General features: G+C 40.5%; 1 protein-coding gene across 6 annotated transcripts in view; it reads right to left on the bottom strand.

Moving 5' to 3' along the window:
• The window catches only part of GUF1 (GTP binding elongation factor GUF1), a 52,193-nt gene that overhangs the window by 11,562 nt on the left and 13,651 nt on the right, over window positions 1-26,980 (bottom strand). For 5 of the 6 annotated variants that reach the window (XM_038398170.2, XM_043513908.1, XM_043513910.1 and 2 more), the window contains 7 exons: window positions 26,411-26,475; window positions 24,893-25,096; window positions 22,514-22,653; window positions 13,772-13,895; window positions 13,020-13,152; window positions 4,039-4,182; window positions 2,413-2,546 (listed from right to left, as the gene is read on the bottom strand). In XM_038398170.2, coding sequence (XP_038254098.1) covers window positions 2,413-2,546; window positions 4,039-4,182; window positions 13,020-13,152; window positions 13,772-13,895; window positions 22,514-22,653; window positions 24,893-25,096; window positions 26,411-26,475 — 944 coding nt within the window. Of the gene's footprint in view, window positions 1-2,412; window positions 2,547-4,038; window positions 4,183-13,019; window positions 13,153-13,771; window positions 13,896-22,513; window positions 22,654-23,067; window positions 23,215-24,892; window positions 25,097-26,410; window positions 26,476-26,980 lie in introns of those variants that run through there. The other variant, XM_043513912.1, reaches the window with a different exon arrangement.

A 26,980-nucleotide genomic window follows, 5' to 3' on the forward strand; every position in this document is an offset into this window, starting at 1 on the left:
CCTCATTGTGTCTTCCGCTGCTTGTGTCACTACCACTGCTGCCTCTATATCTGTCACAGCCTTCTCACCTAAGTCAAATACCTTCTCCTCGAACAGAACTCCCACTCAGACTCCCGTTTACAGCTCCGTTTGCTGGCTCCTGTGCCGCTGCAGCTGTCTATGCCGCTGTCTGACTGGCTGGCTACCTTTATAGGACCCCCTTCTCCTCCAATAGACTACCTTCTCCTCAGGACCCACCATCCCCACTGGATTCTCCAGGAGCCACTCAGGGATACCAGATCCAAGAAACTTCTTTCCCACCAAGCCAACATGAGAGCAGCAGTGTGAGGAGCTTCTTTGGACCAACCTTAAAGCCTCAGCCTTTGAAACTTCCCCTCCAAGTGGCTCCAGCAGAGTCTTTATACATTCTGATGTAATGAGAATTCTAAACCTCAAAACAAACTCCCAACTGTTTTTTATATGCACTTCATTTGACTAATTGGTTGCTCTCCTCCTACTCCTGTCAGGTTCCAATGCTCAATTTGCTGCCAGACCCACCCCCTCACCCTCACCCCCACCCCCACCCATCATGCTTCTCCTCATCTCTCTCACCTTCATTTCCACCCCCCACCACACCCCTTTTTAATTACCCCCCTCCCTCCTCCTCTGACTCTCCTTCCCCTTCATTTTTCTTTCTATCCACTCTCTCCCCTTCCCTGTTTTCTTTTTCCCTGCAAGTTCAGCCACACAACACACACACACAAAACCCCAACATCCAATCAAACCTATATTCATAAAACATATTTAAGAACAAAACCAAAAACTTCACTACAACATGCAGAACCACCGATCTTGCAGTCCTGTCACTGTAAATCAAAGAGTTCTCTCTTGCTACCCATTGAATTATATGAATTTTGATTAAACTGCAATCTTTTTAGGCAGGGAACTGTTATTCTTTTGCCAGTAAAGTGTAACACAATTGTGGATATTAAAAAGTAAATCATGAGACCTGTATCAAAGCATAATGCATCTTACTACCAAATATCCCGAGATCAGGTTTCAATAATAAGAGGCATGTCTGTTGGCTTAAATCCCATTTATCTCGCAACATATTCCTTTCAGCTAAAGTCTTAAAGGCTTCTGGTAAGTATATACACATTTTTATAGCTATCAGATGTAAAGATCATTTTACCTAAAGGAACAAAATTTCATCTCAATGTGCAGAAAATTATTTGCTTAATTCTCAGAACAAAGTTGAGAATATACCCCTTCATCTGGGCTTCAGACCTGTATTAATGAATTAACATTCTGAAAGGTTTCCTTCTCACACTGGAAGAAGAACTAATGAATATAAGTACATTGTTAAGGGTCCCCCTTTGACAAGTAGATAATGCTAGTTCTCACATTAGAGCACTGGACACTTGCACAATGTACAGCTGGCAACGAGATAGTTATATATCACAGTAAATTATGTTAGCTGATTTCTAAGCTGACTGCCACTGATTTTCATAACAACTTGATTTTTTAGGCTGGGATTTTCAAACCCCTGCCTGCCGGTCTGAGTGTAACTTAATGAATAACTGACAATAGGAAATTCCATTCCCAATAACGATCACAGTACCCAAAATGGGTGGAAGCTACTGTACTTACACCTTATACAGGGTTTCTCTCTACAACGTGTGTGTCATTTAGCCATTGTTATTTCAGAACTGGTATATAAGAAAAGGGAATGTCAGGAGTCTACAAGTCAGGTTTCTTCTGTTTTAGTCCCAGTTCTGTCAGTGATGTACAGTATGGCCTTGTCTCAGTTTGCTCATCTGCAAAATGGGTTTAATATTTTCCTATTCCACAGGAACATTCTACAGCTTGTATGAAAGAAGCTGCTGTAGTATTTTTATTAGCATTAGATTTTAATAGTTTTATTTTTAACATTGTTATAACTGCCCTTACTAAGTACGCAAAATATTCATAGCGTGCGTGCATACACACGCACACACATACACTATTATAAACAGACAAATCAAGATCTCTTACATTTCACAAAATCTTTTTTGGTGAAACATTCAACATCTACTGGTAACCTTCTCCCCACCCCATTTCCCCACCCCTTTTTTTTTTTTTTAAGCTTTCTGGTAGCAGTCTAAGCAAAGATGTATTTATTTTAGTCAAACATGAACATAACAGTAAGTTTATCCAATCTTTCACTGTTGTATCCCTTGTCCTTGCCATATCCCCACCCCCACCATCTGTCATCCCCATCTCTGTTATGTTTAATCTACACTGTAAACTCCTTGAGGAAATGCTATTACACATGGATATGCTTCCCTGAATACGGTGTTTAATGATAATGAGTTGGGCACTTACTTCTCATTTGTGCCTTTGAAAATCTCACTCAAAATTCTTAAATTGTATTTTAAAAAAGAAAAAAATTACCTAGCGTATCCAGAAGAGAGTGATTTCAAAGCATCATAAAAATCCACCACAATTTCATTCAGCGGGAAGATATATTTCAGCATAACCCTGTGCTCATCAATGTACACCATGTCCTTCTGAACAGCCCTGCGAGTCTAATAAATATGACACTTTAAAAGAATGAACTTTCATCAGCAGAAAAAATCTCACAACACAAATACAGAACAAACGGGCAAATATGGGGCTATTATTACACAGAAAGGTTCTGGCAACAAGCCATCAATTTGAGCACTTTTTTTTTTTTTTTTTTTTTAAGTAGTTTTGTTTAGATTCTCAGAATTCATGGAGAATTACAGCATCATAATTCAAGTGGCCATTTTTGGACTAATGGTCTAGAGATCCATCCCATGCACATATTTCCTAATGCCTCTTGTCTCATCACTGAAAATCTTAAGAGCTTCTGCTGCTGCTCCCTAATGTCCTAATCTTGCAAGCAGTTCTTCGTGGGTGGGCTTTACATCTATAGGCAGCCCCAATAAAGTCAAGATTGTTAGACACAGGAGACCAGCCATGCAGGGACGCTTGTAGGATCAGGGCCCAACTCCTTTCAATAGTCTTATTTTTATGTATTTATTTATTTTACTATACAGTGTCTTCATCCCATGTATACTTTGGGCACTAATGTAACAGACATATAGTATACTATCCTGAATTATGTATACTGTAATTTTGTATACTACAAAACATTGTGACAAAGTTTGTATATACAAAACTATATAAAATACTGCTTTTAGGAACGATGTTTCATTTATTTTTAATGTACCCATTTTTTTTTTAAATCAAGTAAAATATTGCAAATGCAACAGGGGGAGATGTTTGGGTAAAGAATCAAGCTTTTAAAATGTGTATTGCAGATGTAATCAATGGAAACAATGTTAGTTTTCTACCAGAATGGGATTATTTGAATCATTGACTATAATTTTCATCATCCTGCTTTGTTCAACATCTGTACATGACAGAGTCAAGTAAAGCATTATCATATCTACAACACTTGTCAGAGAGACAAGAAACCGCAAAACTCCCTAAGTTAAGCAAGAGAAACTGCTGTTATTCACATCTGTGGATAGAAATTATATTTAATTAAATTACTCCTATATATGCTGTACCTAATACCGCCAGTATCTCCCATTGGTGATTCCCCTCCTTAGTGGTGAAACAAACTAACAAAACCCCATCTCTTTAATTGGGAGCTGGAGCAATTGTTTAAAAGACTCTCCAGGGTTGAGCTTGAGTAGCTATCTTTCACTGGATGATCTTGTATGCACTGTTGTAGCCATGTTGGTCACAGGACATTAGAGATGCAAAGTAGGTGAGGTAATATATTTTATTGGACCAACTTCTGATGGTGAGGGACACAAAGTTTCGAGCTACACAGAGCTCTTCTTCAGAAGTTGGTCCAATAAAAGATATTACCTCGCTAGAGGACCTTACCAGAAAAAGTGATGTCATTCAGACCTGACGGTTTTAAATCTTGATATTATTGAGAGAGTATTATTATTAAACATTCCTATGGTACCCATCTCTGTGGTATCTAGATACCACAGGTGGTTTAACAGTGTAATCACAAAACTAAAATTCTATACAAACCTGACACAGAGTTATTATTTTTCCAATGTATTCATCAGGTGTTATGACAGTCCCCAGAACGGTTGGTTCTAAATATTCTGATACTGAAGATTTATCAGGAAACTCAGCAGGGTTGATAACAGTAATCTCCTCTTTTCCGTGCTCCTACAAAAGGAAAGACATCAATTGAATCAAGAACTTGCTTCCACTAGAGTCCCTTTACAAGTACTTCTAGTGAACTTTATTCTCAGACCACTGATTAGAGGCAAGACATTTCTGGAAATTTATTTATGAAAATAAGAATACTTACATTATTATTTCTTGTTTCATAAGTTTTTGATGTTCATTAAGTACCAGGAAGCAGCAACATTAAAATGTAAAGCTACCTTTGCAGCCTCAGGTAGTAATGATTGTCTGGCACAGTAAGGCAGATAACTATATCCAATATCAAGTAGATTAAAAACACACAATTTTACCTCTACCTTACTATTGTGCCAAATGTAGCGGACCAAAATAGAGTGTTTACTTTTAAAAACTAGGCATTGTGACTGTGATCCCATTCTGCAAGCATTTCTCACACAAAACTCCCAGAAGCAAGCCCTTTGTCAACAGAAAGTTAAATCAATGTTTATTTTGAATCAATAAAGCGTTGCTGCAGAGCATCTATAACCTCTTCAGAATGTTGTGGTGGCTTACAATAGACTAATGTATCTTTTTGTTCATTCTGGTTAATTTAAAATACACTCAAAGTAAAGAAGAAGGATCATCAGTGCTCAATTTTGCGATTTATTAAACTGAGTTAGTTTTAATTGTAAAAAATCTACAGGGGTGCTAGAATGGATGAAAAATTGTCACATAAAACATATAGCCTCAAAGACTTTAAGGTCAGAAGGGACTATCATGATCATCTACTCTGACCTCCATATGACTTTTTATACTGCGCTTACAAATATCACTAGCTCCCACCCTTTTTGTCAATGGCAGTATTTCTGTAAGACTTTTCCCATTTAAAATACATGAAAGGGGGGAAGCTTCACAAAATTTCATGCCGTGAGATTATATAAATTATATTGCAATTATCAGGGGGTAGCCGTGCTAGTTTGTATCCACAAAAACAACAAGGAGTCTGGTGGCACCTTAAAGACTCAAGATTTATTTGGGCATAAGCTTTCATGGGTAAAAAAAAAAAATCACTTCTTCCATACATCTGAAGAAGTGGTTTCTTACCCATGAAAGCTTATGCCCAAATAAATCTGTTAGTCTTTAAGGTGCCACCAGACTCCTTGTTGTATATTGCAATTGTTTGGGGAAACACTTGTGAGAAATGTGATTATCTCAAATTCATGGCAAATATGATTTTCAAGTACTACCAGACATCGCATTTCAGTCAAAGACATAAAAGTACTTGAATGGAATATTTTTAAATGTCAGCCATCTAAATTAGTATGTTTAAAAACTGAACCGAAAAACAGATTTACCATCAATGCAGAAGGATAGGAATAAAAACACAATGTAATTAAAATCTCCTAAATACCATACAGTCTTGTCTACTGTCAATGGTTATCATAATATGAATATTATATTAAAGGAGTAGCTGAAATGTAAGAGCACTGTACCTCTGCAAAAGGTATTTTCACTACGAAAATTCATGCACCGTCCAAACAGAAAGATTATTATGAATACCAATAAAGAAGAATTTCACACAAAAACTACATTAAAAGATCATTAAGGCTGAAAGGTGATCAGTGAATAAACCATTTGCTCAATATTTATTTTTTATTCTCATTGTTCAATATAAGGTCAATCTACGTTATTCACTGCATAACATCCAATCCCCACACTGGAAAAGGACACTTTCATTATTCACTACATATTGACTAAATTCTGCAACAAGTAAGAGGCAGGAGTCTCAAACGCTGAGTTACAGATTAATGCTTTACACCATTTGACCGCTGGGATTTCAGACTTTTAGACGATATAAAGAATTGGCTCTGGTTTTAAACAATTTGAGACAGCAATCATCAAAATCAGTTGAAAATTGAAGTTGGTAGAAAAAGGCAAGATGATGCTCAGAACATGTTATTTTAAAGTCAGATATCTTGACCTAGTAAGCTAAGAAATTATTGGTACATTTTCAAGCTGTCCAGCACTATATAGCATTCATTTTTATAGCCCTAATGGTTTGCAAGACAATGGACCTGAAATCAGTCACTACTCCCATTGCTCCAGGAGTGTTATCATTGGTCTTACAAGTTGTGGACTTCAGGCCAACATAACTTTTAATCCTTATGACCATCACTTTTCTGACACAGTCACCTTTTAATCAAGGGGTTGTGTGTATCTAAAAGGATGCACAGAATCACCTGCATTATAAGAAATGGCTTCACAGCATGACTGTATTTCTTCTTCATCTTTGAACTCCAGTGAATGCCAATTTTAGTCACTTTCAGGAAAGTGAGAAGAGATGGAATCCCATTGCATGCTATGTTTGTGTTGAACTGTAACTGAAAGGCTACAGGTCAGAAGAAAATGCAATTTCTATATTTTGCATAATTGTATTGCTAGAAACATTATTTGTGGAACCCACGATGAGGTGTGCTGAAAAGTAAATTGCTCCCATGGAACAGGTACTCACTAATTTTAAATTAAAATCAATGGGAAATTTATGAGTTCTTGAGTGGCACGCTGCTGAAGTCCTTCACTTTACATGAGACAGCACTAAACTCATGAACAACTGAAAAGTTTGCCATTTTATTCTTGACAGTATTCCAGTTAAAATAATTCTGCTCTGTCTCTCCTGCCAAAACAAATATTATACGGATGCATCACAAGAGTCTTTTCATAGTTCAGTTCAAATCTTGTTACAGCTTTTTGGGAGAGAAAAATGTGGGAAATATTGTCACTGAGAGAAATTGTTGTCTGTATAATATCACTCTCTCAGCACTAAGATCCGAAGTTACTTAGAGACAGGCAGCACAATGTAGACTTAATTACATAAAAATAAAATAACGTTATTTTGAGTGCTGGATTTCATAGCCTGAAGTTAGGAAGTGCCATAATTAATTCTGCCCCCTTGTGCAGATGCATGATGATGTGGGTCATGAGTTACATGACCACAAATTATGTTTTTCAAACAGAGGGTTAAATATGCAGTAGTCCCATTTTACAGACAGCTTAGCTGAGTAGATAGATTTGGAAAATTTTTATAGACAGTGTGACTGAATGGCCAGCCTGACACTAGGGTCCTGCCATATCAGAGACATAGATTCTAACCCATTTGTTTCAGAGTAGCAGCCGTGTTAGTCTGTATTCGCAAAAAGAAAAGGAGTACTTGTGGCACCTTAGAGACTAACAAATTTATTAGAGCATAAGCTTTCGTGAGCTACAGCTCACTTCATCGGATGCATTTGGTGGAAAAAACAGAGGAGAGATTTATATACACACACACAGAGAACATGAAACAATGGGTTTATCATACACACTGTAAGGAGAGTGATCACTTAAGATAAGCCATCACCAGCAGTAGGGGGGGGAAGGAGGAAAACCTTTCATGGTGACAAGCAAGGTAGGCTAATTCCAGCAGTTAACAAGAATATCAGAGGAACAGTGGGGGGTGGGGGGGGGGAAATACAATGGGGAAATAGTTTTACTTTGTGTAAAGAAACTGCGGAACCACCTGATCAACATCCTCTACAGCAAACAGGGAAAGATTAAGAATGAGCTCTCAAAACTGGATACTCTCATAAAGAGCCAACCTTCCACACAAACTTCCTCGTGGCTGGACTTTACAAAAACTAGACAAGCCATTTACAAAACACACTTTGCTTCTCTACAAAAGAAAAAGGACACTAAGCTATCTAAACTACTATATGCCACAAGGGGCCACAACAATGGTTCCCGTAACCCACCCAGCAATATTGTTAATCTATCCAACTATACTCTTAGCCCAGCAGAAGAATCTGTCCTATCTCGGGGCCTCTCCTTTTGCCCCTCCACCCCCACGAACATGATACAATTCTGTGGTGACCTAGAATCCTATTTTCGACGTCTCAGACTCAAGGAATATTTGCAACACACCTCTCACCAACATATTAACCCACAGAGACCTTCCTGCCAACACTACAAAAAGAAGGATTCCGGGTGGACTCCTCCTGAAGGTCAGCAGCCTGGATTTCTACATAGAGTGCTTCCGCCGACGTACATGAGCTGAAATTGTGGAAAAGCAGCATCGCTTACCCCATAACCTCAGCCATGCAGAACACAATGCCATCCACAGCCTCAGAAACAACTCTGACATCATAATCAAAAAGGCTGACAAAGGAGGTGCTGTCGTCATCATGAATAGGTCGGAGTATGAACAAGAGGCTATTAGGCAGCTCTCCAACACCACTTTCTACAAGCCATTACCCTCTGATCCCACTGAGAGTTACCAAAAGAAACTACAGCATTTGCTCAAGAAACTCCCTGAAAAAGCACAAGAACAAATCCGCACAGACACACCCCTAGAACCCCGACCTGGGGTATTCCATCTGCTACCCAAGATCCATAAACCTGGAAATCCTGGACGCCCCATCATCTCAGGCATTGGCACCCTGACAGCAGGATTGTCTGGCTATGTAGATTCCCTCCTCAGGCCCTTTGTTACCAGCACTCCCAGCTATCTTCGAGACACCACTGACTTCCTGAGGAAACTACAGTCCATTGGTGATCTTCCTAAAAACACCATCCTAGCCACTATGGATGTAGAAGCCCTCTACACCAACATTCCACACAAAGATGGACTACAAGCCGTCAGGAACAGTATCCCCGATACTGTCACGGCTAACCTGGTGGCAGAACTTTGTGACTTTGTCCTGACCCATAACTATTTCACATTTGGTGACAATGTATACCTTCAAATCAGCGGCACTGCGATGGGTACCCGCATGGCCCCACAGTATGCCAACATTTTTATGGCTGACTTAGAACAACGCTTCCTCAGCTCTTGTCCCCTAATGCCCCTACTCTACTTGCGCTACATTGATGACATCTTCATCATCTGGACCCCTGGAAAAGAAGCTCTTGAGGAATTCCACCATGATTTCAACAATTTCCATCCCACCATCAACCTCAGCCTGGACCAGTCCACACAAGAGATCCACTTCCTGGACACTACGGTGCTAATAAGCGATGGTCACATAAACACCTCCCTATATCGGAAACCTACTGACCGCTATTCCTACCTACATGCCTCTAGCTTTCATCCAGATCATACCACTCGATCCATTGTCTACAGCCAAGCGCTACGATATAACCGCATTTGCTCCAACCCCTCAGACAGAGACAAACACCTACAAGATCTCTATCATGCATTCCTACAACTACAATACCCACCTGCTGAAGTGAAGAAACAGATTGACAGAGCCAGAAGAGTACCCAGAAGTCACCTACTACAGGACAGGCCCAACAAAGAAAACAACAGAACGCCACTAGCCATCACCTTCAGCCCCCAACTAAAACCTCTCCAACGCATCATCAAGGATCTACAACCTATCCTGAAGGACGACCCATCACTCTCACAGATCTTGGGAGACAGGCCAGTCCTTGCTTACAGACAGCCCCCCAATCTGAAGCAAATACTCACCAGCAACCACACACCACACAACAGAACCACTAACCCAGGAACCTATCCTTGCAACAAAGCCCGTTGCCAACTCTGTCCACATATCTATTCAGGGGATACCATCATAGGGCCTAATCACATCAGCCACACTATCAGAGGCTCGTTCACCTGCGCATCTACCAATGTGATATATGCCATCATGTGCCAGCAATGCCCCTCTGCCATGTACATTGGCCAAACTGGACAGTCTCTACGTAAAAGAATGAATGGACACAAATCAGACGTCAAGAATTATAACATTCAAAAATCAGTTGGAGAACACTTCAATCTCTCTGGCCACTCGATCACAGACCTAAGAGTGGCTATACTTCAACAAAAAAGCTTCAAAAACAGACTCCAACGAGAGACTGCTGAATTGGAATTAATTTGCAAACTGGATACAATTAACTTAGGCTTGAATAGAGACTGGGAATGGATGAGTCATTACACAAAGTAAAACTATTTCCCCATGGTATTTCTCCCTCCCACCCCCACCCCCCCCCACTGTTCCTCTGATATTCTTGTTAGCTGCTGGAATTAGCCTACCTTGCTTGTCACCATGAAAGGTTTTCCTCCTTTCCCCCCCCCGCTGCTGGTGATGGCTTATCTTAAGTGATCACTCTCCTTACAGTGTGTATGATAAACCCATTGTTTCATGTTCTCTCTCTCTCTCTTTGTGTGTGTGTGTGTGTGTGTGTGTGTGTGTGTGTGTGTGTGTGTGTGTGTGTGTGTGTGTGTGTGTGTGTGTGTGTGTAAATCTCTCCTCTGTTTTTTCCACCAAATGCATCCGATGAAGTGAGCTGTAGCTCACGAAAGCTTATGCTCTAATAAATTTGTTAGTCTCTAAGGTGCCACAAGTACTCCTTTTCTTTTAACCCATTTGTGTAAACTCTCAATGGATAGGAAGCCTTGTTCAATAATAAGGGTTTTGAAGGGCACACGTCAGTAGACCAAGCAAGACGTGAGCTCATATATCTTTGGTTCCCACCAGCAATAGGTGCAGAATCTATTTTATCAGCGTCCCCTCTAGTGTTCTATGTGTGGCACATGGCAGTGGGGGGAGGGACAGCTGAACTGCTGGCAATTGATAGTCTGCTGGGCAGCTGCTGCACAGGGAACTTAGGGGAACAGGGAGCTGATAGTAGGGCTGCCGGTAGTAGGGCTGGTTCCAAGCCCCCACCAGCTAGCTCCAACAGGTTGCTCTTCCTGCAAGCAGTGGACAAAGCACGTTATAAGGGAGCATTGTGCAACTTTAAACGAGCATGTTGATCAGCAACAAAACAATGTTAACCGGGACAACTTTAAGTGAGGACTTACTTACTATAATATGACTAGCTTACCTTTCCACCCACAGGCACACAATTTATCATTACCACAAACAGAGTAATATCACATGCCACAGATTGCAGCCTTAATTTTGCCCTGTTTGCACCCTTCTGCACACATCCTTTTTCCAGATGTTTTTTCCAACACTGGCAATTGTGGATGTTTGGTATGCTAGAAGGTAGTTTAGCAAGGAGCGATGTATGCTGAAGGGTAGATAAAAGGTGTCATGGAAGGTTGGCATCTGTAGATGAACAGTTACGGTTCTGATGTGTGGTCTGTAATTGTAATTGTGATAATGTACCTGTGGGTGCAAGGTTAGATCGTATGTACTGTTAGGTGGCTTAACTTTTTTTTCCTTGCTTCTATGGGTTTGTACACCTTGCATGTGAGATGTGTAGCAACCCTAACTGCTTCCAAAGAAACTCTGAGTATTACCTGCCTTGTTTCGTTAAGTTCAGTTGGAAGTTGACACTGGATGAGGGGACAGACATGACGGGGGGGTGGGGGGGCAAAAGTGAAGGGGTGAGAATCTTTTATATGTCAGCAGCTCCACATGAATGCTTCTCCGTTGCAATACAAAATCTAACAGAAGAGCATGTCTCCATGTGGAGAAGGTTTTTCCTCATCCATCAGGTTTGCATGCCCCACAGACATAATTATGGAGTTATGACGCGGCACTAAGGTTGTCGATTAATCGGAGTTAACTCACACAGTAAACTCAAAAAATTAATTGCAATTAATCGCACTGTTAAACAATAGAATACCAATTGAAAATTTATTAAATATTGTTGGATGTTTTTCTACATTTTCAAATACGTTCATCTCCATTACAACACAGAATACAAAGTGTAGTGCTCACTTTATATTATTTATTATTACAAATATTTGTACTATAAGAATGATAAACAAAAGAAATTGTATTTTTCAATTCACCTTATACAAGTACTGTAGTGCAATCTCTGTCGTGAAACTGTAACTTACAAATGTAGATTTTTTTTTGTTACATAACTGCATTCAAAAACAAAACAGTGTAAAACTTTAGAGTCTACAAGTTCACTTAGTCCTCCTTCATGTTCAGCCAATTGCTAAGACAAACAAGTTTGTTTACATTTACAGGAGATAATGCTGCTTCTTATTTACAATGTCACCTGAAAGCAAGAAATGCGTTCACATGGCACATTTGTAGGCAGCATTGCACGGTATTTACGTGCCAGATGTACTAAAGATTTGTATGTCCCTTCATGCTTCAACCACCATTCCAAAGGACCTGCGTCCATGCTGATGACAGGTTCTGCTCGATAACTATCCAAAACAGGTAACATGGTAAACAAGAAGCGGGCACCATTATCTCCTGCAAATGTAAACAAACTTGTTTGTCTTAACAATTGGCTGAATGTGAAGTAGGATTGAGTGGACTTCTAGGCGCTAAAATTTTACACGTAAATTCAACTTTCATGATAAAGAGATTGGACTACAGTACTTGTATTAGATGAATTGAAAAATACTATTTCTTTTGTTTTTTACAGTGCAAATATTTGTAATGAAAATATAAAGTAAGCACTATACACTTTGTATTTTGTGTTGTAACTGAAATCAATATAGTTGAAAATGTAGAAAACATCCAAAATATTTAAATAAATGGTATTCTATTATTAACAGCACAACTAATTGCTATTAATTTTTTTAATCGCTTTACAGCCCTACCAGGCACATATAGAACGTGCAGGGTTTTTCACATCAAGACAAACGCAGGGCATAAATGGCAAGTTTCAAGAGCTTGTAACTCAGCCAATTCTTTACATGTGCATAAGGAGCCAGCAAAAAGAGACTCCTTTTTCCCAGTTCCCGGGAGGGAGGGAGACGACCCCCACAGCCTGAGGAATTTTTCTAACATATAGTGCAAAGGAACCTAAACAAGGGAGAGGAAGCTGCTGCTTCACCTGTAATAAGATACTGATCTACAATTTATTTTATTAGCTTAGAAAAGGTTTTAGGCTGCTGTTCATTACAAGCTCCTGTAAATAAATTAAAATACCTTTATCAGTTTTGCTGAGGAAAGAACAGCTTTATATGGAACAGTGGGTGCAGTCAAAATGACAGATGCATTGTATTCTTGCTCCAAGCGCTGATTAAAAACTTCCAAATGTAGAAGACCAAGAAACCCCAACCTAAAAAAAAAAATGCCTTGTTATTCAAAATGTGCACTGTATTCCTATGGTATTATTTTACATTATTAATACAGTGCTAGGAAAATAAATGATATGGCAATGTCAAGCACAGTAAAGGCAATCCTTAATCCTGACCAATGACATCTGTGCCCTTTGATTCCAGGATAGAGCTGAGCAAATAATTGTGGGGTTTTTTTGGTTTGGCCAGAAATGGGGGCACCTCACCTAGGTGGTAGGTAAGATAGGTCAGAGATGTGGATTCAAATCTCCTCTCAGCCAAGTTGTGTTATAACCCTTAGCCCAGTGGTTAGTGAGACAGACATACACAGACACAAACACACCCACCCCAAAAACTGAACTTTTTGGCAAATTAACTATTAATCTGAGAAATTTCTCCCAGCTCTACTCCAGGGCTTCTCTTGAACAAAGACTGCCAATCAATATAAATTGTGTGCAGTACACGAATATGGACTAGAAACAAGATCAAGCACTCACTTTAGGCCCAATATAAATTAGAATTAAAATCCCCAGAAGTAAAAGACCTATACCATCAACAAGCCCCCCATATATTATAAGACACTTCCTAAAATTGAAGTGTAGTAACTATAGTAAGTCTCACCTCCATCCAGCTCCTAAGGCAAGGCTGCTATCCCGATGAATAGTTACACTGGAATCATTTAGTGTCAGTTTTTCTATAGCACTTTTCAGGTTGTTATAGTCTGACTGGTCTACCGGGTACATTCCTGTAGAAACACATTACACTGTACACCATTCAATCAAACTTGACATGATAAAGAACCTGATCTCGCTGAACCAATTTATCCTTTCGAGCCATTTAGCTACATCTTGACAGACAGAGTTTATCTTTAATTTACACCCCTAAGTATAAGTAATGTAATGAATAGGGAAATGTGAATTAGAAATATCTTTCTTCCATTCCAATTCACTTGTCCTATAGAAATATGTATCTCATATGAAAGAGTTCAAAAGAACTGAATGTCCAGAAATGGTCACATTCTTAGAAATTCACCAGGACAAGGGAATACATTTCAATTACAACTTTAAAGTTTTAGGATTACTTCAGATAGAACAGTGGTTCTCAAACTTTTGTACGGGTGACCCCTTTGACATAGCAAGCCTCTGAGTGCGCCCCCCCCTTATAAATTAAAAAACATATTTTAATATATTTAACACCATTATAAATGCTGGAGGCAAAGCGGGGTTTGGTGTGGAGGCTGACAGCTTGCAACTCCCTAAGGGGTCCCAACCTGCAGTTTGAGAACCCCTGAGATAGAAAGATCATGAAAAATAGTTACAATTCAAACCCGACAAGTAAGATTGCTCTATGGGAAACTGAATGGCTCTGAAAGATACACCCACACATTTTTGGCCTCTCGTAAGGGATTAATATTCAAATGCCTCCCAAGCAATAAAACAACATCCGTAGTTTTATATAACTCCTGCTGTAACCTGCCCTGCACATAAAATTTACACCCCACAACCAGAATTAATGCCTTCCATGAGATGCTCCTTCCAAATACACATGCAGCACAAAAAGCAAGAAAGTAATGTGCCGCATCAAATCATCAGAAGTGAAAACATTTAAATAGTGAAACTGTCTGGGTGACAAACGGTTCACATAATTAGTGCTAGTTACAGGCTGTTGTGCTTCTATGGCACAGCCATGTTTTGCGAACAGCGTAGATTGCTCAGCTCCAAGAAGATCCCCTCCTGGACCCAGATTACCTCCAGGAGTTCAGTGTAGGGGGCATCTTAGGACTGCTGTCTTCCTCAATGGTATTAGTGGTGCTGGTACAGGTCTGAGAGACAGTGCAGAGGAGTGAAAACATGGCCCACCCTCTCTGGTACACACTGCCAGGCCGAACATGGTGGAAGTACCACTCTACTACTTCTCCATTTACCTGCAAATGCCCCTGTAAGGCCTAGGCACAATCTGGGCCATAAGTGTTCACTGTGGTTTCCAATAAAAGTCAGATTTAAAAGATAGTTACTCCAACAAACATTGGAGCAGTGAACAGCTAACAGCAGAGTTTGGGGAATGAGATACCCCCACACATACTTCCCTTTCTTCCCCCTCCCACCGCCAGGAATAGTGCATAAGAGGAGAAAACAATGATGGCTACTGAGGCTCCTACGGAGGATAGGAAAGAAGATGGTTAGATGCAGAAACTGGGGGACGTACATCATCCTTGAGGGAGTATCTGGTGGAAGCTACTTATGCATGAAACATCACTTGACAGAGCTCATGGCAGAGAAGATCCAAGGATTAGAGATGAAGCTGGAGATGATGGAATTTAGAAGGGGATTTGAAGGTATAATGCAGAAGAGGATGGAGAAGGTGGTACAGCAACTAAAGATCTGTGGACACCTGCCAAATAAAAGGAGCTAAAGGGAGGACTGCCAGATCCATGGGAAAATGTAACCATAAGGACAAAGCAGAGGAGACCACCTAGTGTGAAACTGAGTTGAGTAACAGTTTTGCTGCACTGCAGAATGAGAAGAAAAAACAGGCAGAAGATGGGGTGGCAAGAGAGAAAAGAAGGGAAACCAGCTCCTGCAGAAAAGAGGAAGAGATGATGGATCCGAGCCTAAGGAAAATGGAGGATAACATGCAAGTATTCACACTAATACAAGGAACAGACAGGTCTATGTGATCAGGTCTATGTGACCTATACTCAGAAGAATTGACAGGCCTATAACCAGAACAGATCCAGAGAACAGAAGAGCGTGCTATGTCCCAGCTGCCAAGATGTGGATGTGGGGCTGAAGAGGATCCTGAGAGGAGTGGGCAAAAATCCACTAGTTATACTGCATGTCAAGATGAAGGACACTGCTAGATTCCCATTGAAATAGATCAAGGATGACTATGCTCAGCTAAGATGCTAAAAGAAGAGGAAGCTCGGGTGATTTTCAGTGGAATACTTCTGGTCCCTAGAGAAGGAGGGAGAATGCATGACAAGACAATTAAGATCAACAAATAGCTCAAGGATTGGTGCAACAAGGATTTGGAATGATCAACTATTGGGAGGCATTTCGGGAAACAAGACTCTTCTCAACTAATGGACTCCACTTGAGTACCTCGGGTATTAATCTTCTGGGATTAAGGCAGGCATGACAGATAAGAATGGCTTTAAATAAAATGTGGGAAGAAGGTTGGGAGAGATTTGTAAAATCTCTATGCCTGGCATCAATACATAGAAGCAGGAAAATCAGCTAAATGAAGAGACAGTAAGGGATAATGGAACACCACAAGCTAGAAAACTAGGTGAGGTCCCAGGGAAACAACTGAAATGCTTATTCAAGAATGCAAGGAGTTTGGGCAATAAAATGGAGTAAGTGGAACTACTGTTGTAGGAGGTCAAACCAGAAATTATAGGGATTACAGACACATGGTGGAATAGCACTCATGACTGGAATATAGGCATTGAAGAGTATGTGCTGTTAAGAAGAGAGAAATAAAAGGTAACCATGGTTGGAACTGTTCATCAGTGAAGCAGTAAACTGTAAAGCAGTCGTTCTCAAACTCTCTTTTTTGCGGACCACTTGAAAATTGCTGAGGGTCTCGGCGGACCACTTAATGATCTTTCCAAATGTTGTTTGTACTGTTAGCCAACTATTGTAAAGCGCTTTGAGTAATAATAATAATAATAAAAAAAAGTATTTAACTTTTTTTATTCTACAAATAGAAGCACACAATTCATATTTTAATATCAGTGGTTTTACCTTTCTAATGCAATGGATGTGCCCACTCTCCCCTGCCACGGCAGCCCCCAAGCTGGGAAGAAGTGGGGGTCTCTCCCTCTCTCCCCCACTGTGGCAGCCTGCAAGCTAAGGCTGGCAAGGAGGGCCATCCTTCCCCGGCAGCCGCAGCCCTAGAGCTAGGGAAAGTTGCCTCGTTCTCTGGCCGCTGCAGCCCTGCACATCCCAAATTCCCACCACCCCATCTTCTCACTACACTTCCCCCTCCCACCTACTCCCTATTGCCCACAAGGCCACCACCTCACCTTACATGTACATCTTCTCCAGGGTCCAGGCACCTAATTAGTGGAGCCACGCCTGCACGGCTCCAATAATTAGGTGGGTGGCCCTTCATTCTCTTATGTGTGGGCGCCCAGGCACACACCTTAGAAGGAACTATCCGCGGACCACTGGAATGGAGCTCGCAGACCACTGCTGGTCCACACATCACAGTTTGAGAACCTCTGCTTTAAAGAAATCAAGTGATAGTATGGAAAAAAAAACAATTTGGGTCACAATCACTGAGGAAGGATTGTAAAAAAAGGTGTTGTTGGGATAATGGTATGGGTCTATTACAGTCTTTTCTCCCCCAAGGAAACTTGGATATGGATAGCAATCTCTTTAATATCAGCAATAAATACTTTTGGAAATTGTATCATAATGGGAGACTAACGTCCCCGATTAAATTTGGAGAATAAATGCTACTAATGCTCTTAGGGCCCAGTTATTCCTGAATGTGACAGATTACAATTTTCTTCATCAAACTGTCACTGGACCAACAAGAGGTGATGCAATTTTAGACTTAGTTTTAGTAAGTAGAAGAGCTGGTTATAGGAACTAGCTTTGGATCAAGTGATCACAAATAGATACATTAAACAGAAGGATCATCAAAACCAGGTTGTCAACTACGGATTTTGATTTCTAATTACCTTAATTTCCCAAAGAAGTCAACTGGACTGAACAGCTCAATGACTTAAATGTGGAGGAGTCTTGGAATTTCTTCAAATGAACTATACAAAAACTATCTGAGAAATCTGCATCCCAAAGAAGGGGAAAAAAAACTTGAACGGAAAGGCTCCAGGTGCAGCTAGATGAATAACCACCTCAAAAAGGTTATTAAGAGTAAGCGGAGTCCTATAAGGAATGGGGAAAGGGATTACCAGCAAAGAAAGTTACATCATGGTGGTTAGAAAATGCAGGAATAAAGTTAGAATTTCTAAAAGTCAAGCTGAATTAGCTCTTGCCAAAGAAATTAAAAGAGGTTTTTTAGTTATGTAAATAAAAAAGCGAAAAAGAAAGAATGATGTTTGCAGCTATGCAGTGTGGATAGGAAGGAGACTAAAGATAATCTAGGTATGGCCCAAAAACTAAATGAATACTTTGCCTCAGTTTTCAATGATTAGGATAATACGGAACATGTGCACGAAGGCACAATGGCTGATAGAAATGAATGTCTAAGAAATGGAAATTACCACAACTGAGGTGGAAGAAAAACTTAAAGAGCTTGATGTATTCAAGTTGGGAGGAAGAAGGGTGGGGGACCAGATAACTTCCATCCCAGAATATTGAAAGAACTGGTACATGAGATTGCGAGTCCAGTAGCAAGGATTTAAGGAAATAAATCTATTCACTAAGGGGTAGAACCATATGACTGGAGAATAGCTAACGTTGTACTTATTTTTAAGAAAGGGGGGAAATGAGTGATTCAGGCAATTAGAAACCTGCTAGACTGACCTCAGTAGTATGCAAGGTTTTAGAACAAATCATGAAGGAAAGAATAATTAAATTCATACAGGTAAATGGTAAAGGGATTACCGATGATAGATCATGCTGAACTAACCTAATTTCATCTTTTGAGAAAACAACTTTTACTGCACTTTGCTTATCTAAAAGATTGAATAGGTGAATTATTGGACTGGAGAGAGGACACTAGTGCAGTCCCTCAAGGATCAGTCTAGGGACCAATCTTATTCAATATTTTTATTAATAATCCTGGCACAAAAAGTAGGTGTGCACTCTTGAAATTTGCTGTTGATACAAAGTTTGGAGGCGTCATCATACAGAGGAGGATCTGATTAGTACATAAGATTATCTGAATGACGAAGACTGGAGTGACAGAAATGGGATGAAATTAAATAGTACAAAGTGCAAGGTCATGCACTTGGGGTCTAATAATCAGAATTTCTGCTACAAGCTGGTGGCTCATCAGTTGGAAACGAAAGAAAAGGAGAGACTCCTGGATGCGTAAGTCTATCAGAGGATGAGCAACCAATGTGATGCATCTGTGAAAAAGGTAAATGCAATCCTAAAACATGTTAGGGGAGACATTTCCAGTGGAAATAGAGGAGTATTAATGACATTGTACAGGGCACTGGTCAGACCTCATCTGGAATACTGTGTACAATTCTGGTCACCCATGCTCAAGAAAGATTAATTCAAACTGGAACAGGTGTAGACAAGAGCTAATTGGATGACTAGAGAAATGGAAGGCCTGTTTTATGAGATGACATTAAAAGAGCTTGGCTTGCTCAGTCTCGCAAAAAGAAGGGTGAGAGTGTATATGATTGTCCATGGTACTTACCCCCTTGATGTATTTATAGAGAACAAAGAAGAACTATTTAAGCTAAAGGGCAATGTTGGCACAAGAACAAATTATATAAAATGGCCACAAACAAATTCAGGATGGAAATTAGAAGGTTTCTAACCATCAGAAGGGTGAGATTCTGGAACAGCCTCATAGTAGTAGCTGTGGGGGCAAACACTTTAATTTTGAGAGAGCGGGATTTATTTATGCATTTATGAGTGCAACTGCATGACAGGTTTGCCTGTGATGGTGGGGGACAGAGAACAGCAGCCCTGGGGCTCACTTCTAGTTTATGTTCTGAAAGCTCATGCTTCAGAATTCAGCTGGCCACTTGCAGGGGTCAGGAAGCTATCTCCCCGCCTCTCATGTGCCCATATATTCTGGGAGGCCTTTTTTTATCTTATTCCTCTGAAGCATCAGGGATGGCCACAGCTGGAGACAGGATACTTGGCAGGGTGGGCCAGAGCTCTGAGGTGTCACCAAGCATTCGCTCTCTCAGGTGCTTGGTTGGCTGGTTCTTGCTCTAACTGATCACCATAAGTGGGGTCAGGAAGGAATCCCCCTCCCCATGTCAGATTGGCAGCGACCTTGGGTTTTTTTTGACTTCCTCAGAAGCATGTGGGTGCAGGTCACTTACCAGGATTATTTGGGTATATCTCATTTAATCGTTTCCTGGCAACTGCTAGGGCCTCACGCATTGGTGCATCTCGGTCCCTCCTAGTCTCTTGCCTCTGGCACCTAATAGTCTAGTTTCCTGTGGGTCTCATTTATTTTGGTCTCATTTCCGTTGTTGGATTTAGTGTGTGGGTTGTGGATAATGGTGGTGGTGGAGGCCTATCATATGCAGATGATCAGACTAGATCAGCAATTCTCAAACTGTGGGTCGGGACCCCAAATGGGGTCGCCAGTGCTGGCTCAGACTTGCTGGGTTCCAGAGCTGAAGCCCGAGCCCCACTGCCCAGGGCCGAAACCAAAGCCAGAGAGCTTCAGCCCTATGTGGCGTGGCTCAGGTTGCAGGTCCCCTGCCTGGGGTTGAAGCCCTTGAGCTTCAGCTTTGGCTCCCCGGCCTAGAGTGGTGAGGCTCGGGCTTTGGCTCCCCACCCGGGGCAGTGGGGCTCGGGCAGACTCAGGCTTCGGTCCCCACTCCTGGGGTCGTGAAGTAATTTTTGTTATCAGAAGGGGGTCACGGTGCAATGAAGTCTGAGAACTGCTGTACTAGATGATCTTGTGATCCCTTTTGGCATTAAACTCTGACTCTACATATTATTCCATTAAAAAATGTTAGAAGGACATTATTAAGATTTCAAAGTTAAACCCTCAAAAGTTTAAGACCTGCCAGAATTAACTGTTCCTGCTCCATTCCTTTTTGTTTCAGATGGGTAAACCACTCCTTCCCCTCAAACATAGTTAAAGATGCAAATGGTCAAGCAGCAGCCTAGCAAAAGCCTAAGGGCCTGTGACGAGAATAGAAGACACTCAGATTTTTTCCAACTTCAAAGGAAAGCAACTGTCACAAAGGTAAGATTGAGCAGAAGATTTTAAAGAAAAGAGACTTGTATGTGAACTCCCTATCTCTGAAATTCTGAGTGTTTTTTTTGTTTGTTTTTGGTTTTTTACTTTTACATTAGATTCACAGTTGTTTCATAAAGATGCATTTTAGCTTCATATTTTGGCATACGAGAAAACTACTGCAGAATTGCATTGCAAAGAATGCATCCGATGAAGTGAGCTGTAGCTCACGAAAGCTTATGCTCCAATAAATTTGTTAGTCTCTAAGGTGCCAGGGGTACTCCTTTTCTTTTTGCGAATACAGACTAACACGGCTGCTACTCTGAAACCTATCCCAAGATAATGATCTTCCTTTATAGCCTCCAATATGATCATGCATCTGAGGAAGTAAATGTACTTTTTCCATTCTCTCAACACAGGTTCAGAAGGTAATTAATGTGGCTCTTTTCTTCTGCTGCTTTTCCTTACAATTGTTTCCTCATCTTCTGTAGACAGAAAAATTGCCTCCTGTAAACCTACTAGAACAGGCAGTGACAGAAAGTCAATGTCACTACTCACATGCTTAAAGTTAAGCAAATACTTAAATGTTTTGCAGGATCATTTTGACAACCAGTTTTGGTCACACATCACCTTCTTTTTAAAAAAAAAAAAAAAAGGTGTGACACAAGGGCTGCTAATAATAAAATAAGGCTTTTCCCATGGAAAATGCTTCACAATAGACAGTAGAAATTGCTTATCAGAAGGAACAAATCCAAATTAGTGACACGATTCGTGAAGATGTACAAGTTTATTTTCAGCCACGAAAGGCCTATGTGAGCTAAGATGATCCTCCCGTAGTGAAAATAAGTGTTAGTATCTTATTTAAAAGCCATTGGCAAGCTTTCTTAGTCTTGTCTATCCAAGTAAGAGACAGAAAAATTTTACAAGGTTATATAAGCATCATACACCAGTCTAGAACAGGGGTGGCCAACCTGTGGCTCCAGAGCCACATGCGGCTCTTCAGAAGTTAATATGCGGCTCCTTGTACAGGCACCGACTCCAGGACTGGAGCTACAGGTGCCAACTTTCCAATGTGCCAGGGGGTGCTCACTGCTCAACCCCTGGCTCTGCCAGAGGCCCTGCCCTCACTCCACCCCTTCCCCCTCCCCTGAGCCTGCAGTGCCCTCGCTCCTCTCCTCTTCCGCCCCCAGAGCCTCCTGCATGCCACGAAACAGCTGAGCGGGAGGTACGGCACTGATTGGTGGGTGGAAGGTGCTAGGAGTTGGGGGGGGGGGGAGGAAGCTGCTGACGTATTGCTGTGGCTCTTTGGCAATGTACATTGGTAAATCCTGGCTCCTTCTCAGGCTCAGGTTGGCCACCCCTGCTCTAGAGTAACACTCTGCTAGTGTGCTGTCTTCACATCCCCTTAATGTGGAAGCATGTTCGTAAATTTCCGTTGCCTGAGTAGCTCTCCTACTCCTGTAGGAAACATAAAACTGCTTCCAGTTTCTGAATTGGTATACTCCTCACCTGCAAAGACCATTGGTTTCGCTGATTTAAAGCCTGGCAAAGGCTCCACTGGCTGCTTATGTAAATACAGCGTGTCTCCTATTTGGGCTTCCGTAACCTCTTTCATCCCAGCAATCAGATAGCCCACCTGTCCAGCATATCTAAATAAAATTGGCATTATGTGGAAATATTTATTGTATTTAACAATATTTCAAGTTTTTCCCTCTGCAGTTACCCCCTCAGGTATATGAGCACATGTTCTCCCCCAAAGTGCACATACTCAACCCAAATTGTTCCTCCCTTGTTTACATATCCCTAGAGACACTCTTTACAAATGGATCTAGGACCTAGTTACTATTAGAGGTTAAATGTCTTTGTGAGGCTGAGATTTTGAATTTCCAGCCCTACCCTGTTTCCTGTTTGAAGGCAGGGGCTGGGAGGGACTTTTCTGACATGTAGGACACAGAAGTAAGCAGTACCCACACACTACAAAGCCAGTTTCAGATACTAGGAAAGGACTGCTTGGGCAAGGAGCAATGTCACCCCTCTGTTTGCCCTCAAACCCCAGTAACTACCTGGGATGTGGAAGTAGGTGGATCACCATCGTATGCTGCTGATGGTATGGGAATCCAAGGGAGATGGTTAAATGTAGAGTTGTGCAGTTAGCAAAGCAGGTCATTCAGCCTTCCCCAGCGTCACTGAAACCTCTGAGAAGGGCCTTTAATCAGCATTCATCTGCAAATGGTGTCAGAAGTTACCTCCACTCTTTGACTATGGCAACGTGCTTTCCCTCACGCTGCAGGGGAGATGAACTAGTTTCCAACAGCAGTTGCATCTGGAGACAAACTAAAGGCCTTCCTTGTTTGGGTAGATGAACAACTTCCTGCCTGACTTGCTTTGACCATCAATCACACACCCCTCTCCATGCTCTTCTGCATTGAACTTATGAACAGAACTTCAATGGGTGTCCCTGCAGCAATTATAAGATGATGCCCCCACCTTCCACTCCTATCCAAGACAGCTTCTGTGGGTGAACTGGAGGCTCAGACTACATGTTCAGCATGCTATTCAAGCACTTCTCTGATGGCTTCTGTGCCCCAGATATCAGATCAGTGCCCCCAGGAAATTTAGGTGGAAAAGGACTAGAAAATAAAATAAAAAAAAAAAGAAAACCTGAAAAATCCAGTGCACAATTTACTTTTGCTCCATAACAAGTGTGAGCACCAGAGTTATGAGTGCTTTCACAATAAAATTAAAATACCATCAGCAGTTAGGCTGCCCATTTAGCTCTAGACACCCTTTAAAAAGAAATCATGTTTCCCTACCTTACATAAATAAAACCTCTACCTATTTTTACACCTAAAATGCCCATTCCCCTTCCCCTCTCTTCCCCTAGTAGATAGTCTCCAACTCCAAGAAAATGCCAATGATTGTTACAGAAGCAGGCAGGAGGCTCTCAGACCAACTGGCCATTATTCTCTTCTCATTATTTTATCTCAAGGGGTTGTGATTCACCATACATAGGAGTGGTTAAGCAGTCTGAAAACCTTTTAAAGCTATATTGATGATTTTAAAATACAAATCAGACTTCAGAATTTGTAGAGTGTGGCTCATTTCATTTTGTTCTACCAGTTTTATTATATTAATGTGATATCACACTGCCAAACGTGTTGGTTTGATGGCAATCCATTGTGTAGTCAAATGGGAGGGATTGTGTGTCCTTGAAAGTAAAGCTTTTATCATCTATTACACACTAAAAACGTGTGAACTGATTGATCATTAAAGGTGCTGGATGGATAACTCAGGAGGCTGAAGGTGTTTTTCCAAGAGTGCCTAAGTGACTTATAATTCCCATTGAAAGACAATATTTCACTCCTAAGTCACTTAGGCATTTTTAAATCATCATCTTTTAGTTGAAGAACTGGTATACAATGAGCAACAGCTATGCAGTAAGCTCCTAATCTAAACTTGTGCCTAAGTCATACTGGTAGGGAGACCTGCTCTACAGATGAAAGGGTAGTTCTGTCACCAAACCCATTCAGTCCTTGATTTCTCTGTTCACACTGCAAAGAAGGGTCCCAACAGTGAAGCTGGTGGTTTGCATTTATGTGTTGTGAACACTTGCTTACTAGAACTGGACTGAGAATAGCAACTCAAGCCATGAAGCTTTTAGACAGAGAATTTCAGAGTGGGATTTTCAAAATGCTCAGCATTGGCCTAATTTTAAATGGAACAGTGAGAAACAATGCTGAGTGCTTTCAAAAATCCTCCCCAATCCCGCCTCAACGGTTATCCAAAGCTAAAACCGAACAGATGATCTAGAGATTCAAGACATTATATCTGATTATTCCAATACTCCTTTATGATGCTATTTTCCCCCCCAAAGAACTTCTTACTTACAATTTATGAGTTGGCTGTTCATTTGGGGTCAGAATTCCTACTTCATTAACTTCATAGGTCTTCCTTGTGTGAGCAGACACAATCTTATGTCCTTTCTGAACCTCTCCACCAAAGAGCGCAATGTTAGCTATGACACCCCTGTAGTGGTCGAAGGTGGAGTCAAACACCAAGGCTTTCAATGGGTCACTAATGTTAACACTGGGTCTATTAAGAAAAATGTACAAAATATGTTTAATACATATTAAATGTGAGCACGAACTGTACACTATTTTTCATTGAAAGTCAAATGTAAATTCATCTGTTTCAAACATTCAAACAAAATGTTCATACAAAAATAGATGCTAGTCTAAGTGCAGCAAACAAAAATCTTGAAATTGTGTGAAACAGGAGATTGGTTATTTATGGTATACAGAATATTATGAGAAGATTTTAAGCCATTCCACATTTTCATTTCTGACCATAAACCCGTGCCAGCAGATTGATCTCTTAATATTAATGTTCCAAATTAAGTGTATATTTTGTTCTCGTCTCTCAGCTTTATTTCATGATGGCAGACATTATCAGAACTTTAGTGGGGAAAAAAAACACTGCAATGGTTTAAAATTAATCAAGAATATCACACGGATACAGTTCTTCCATCCCTCACTGACTTCATTATCATTTGGGTTCCGTTTGGCATTTATCACTCTAGGTAATACCTAATAAGAAACAAACAGAATGAAAAGCAAAATACTGATTTAGAGTTGAACTGTGATTTAGCAGCCTCTCTTGTCATGTTGACAATGGTCAAATTCCCAAATAGAAGTCTTGATTAAACTGCAGTTCAGGCTGTAAAAGCTGAAAATGCATATTTGTAACTCGGGCCCCTGGAACAATTTTAACTAAACAATAATGCTCACAAGGGAGAATGAAAACCTAAAACATTTGATTAAATATAAATATTTCAGAAATTTGTGCTTCCCTGAATCATACTGGGATTGATCTCCAGTTACTTACAAAATAATATCTGGGGAAAATACATCATTTCTAAAAAGGAAATTTAAATAACCAATCACAAAAATTGTCTTGCTTTCTCTATGCTCCCTTGTTTGTGGGCTTACACCAGTAGTGTTTGAATGTAAATAGATTTTCTTTCTCTCTCCACTTCATATAATGTCACCTATGTTAATGGTTTTTGTGTTATATTCATCTTTAATAGTTCCCATATATATAGTGGGGGGTGGGAGGGAGAGTAAATACACACACGGTTGAAAGGATTTACCAAGCAACGAAAAATTTCTCTTTTCCAAATTTCATTTCTCAAAATGAAATGAAATCTTGTCCTATTCACCTCAAAAATAAGATTCCTGCCCTTCCACTCCAGTAACAGGAAACCACAAGTGAGAAATTTCATGCAGAATGGATTTGGTATAAGGAATTTAAAAGGGCAGCTCAAAAATCTGTCTAGTTACCAAAAGCTAGTTACCATCATAAATAGGCAGAGTCTACCACTGGCTCCATAAAAACACCAAAACTTACGCTGGAACTTTTTCAATAACTTCCTGAAGCACCTTTTCCACATTCGTTCCTAGTTTAGCAGAAATCTAGAACAAGTTCAGAAAAAAAGTTATTGGAATAAGTCTGCTGATATACATTATCTATTAAACGGACAATGCCATCTTCATTTTGACATGTTAAAAGTATGATGCTCAGCTACAGACTCAATGGGCAAGCTGCTGGGCATGTTAACTCAAGACTTAGTTAAACTCTATTAAACATTCCATAGTAGAGAAACAAACACATCTCACGCAGAAGGAAAGATGTCAGGGAAAGAGAACATGACAGAATCTGGCACACCCACAGTACAGGAAATAATTTCAAAATTTTCCTTGAAGCCTCTATCCGTTAGTCCCCAAAATTTGATACTTTATTTGAAAGTGTTTTCATTACTCTTCTGTTTTCTAGATGGACATTTATCTCAAAAAGGACCTTTTCCCTCTCCTTAACACAGTAAGACGAAATATACACTGCATATCAAAAACTAAAAACACCACTCAGGAATTGATTTACTTAAAAAAAAAAAAAAAAAAGAGAGTGCATATTTTTCAT

Source organism: Dermochelys coriacea, chromosome 4 (assembly GCF_009764565.3).
Source record: "Dermochelys coriacea isolate rDerCor1 chromosome 4, rDerCor1.pri.v4, whole genome shotgun sequence".
In the NCBI taxonomy this organism is placed as follows: Eukaryota; Metazoa; Chordata; order Testudines; family Dermochelyidae; genus Dermochelys; species Dermochelys coriacea.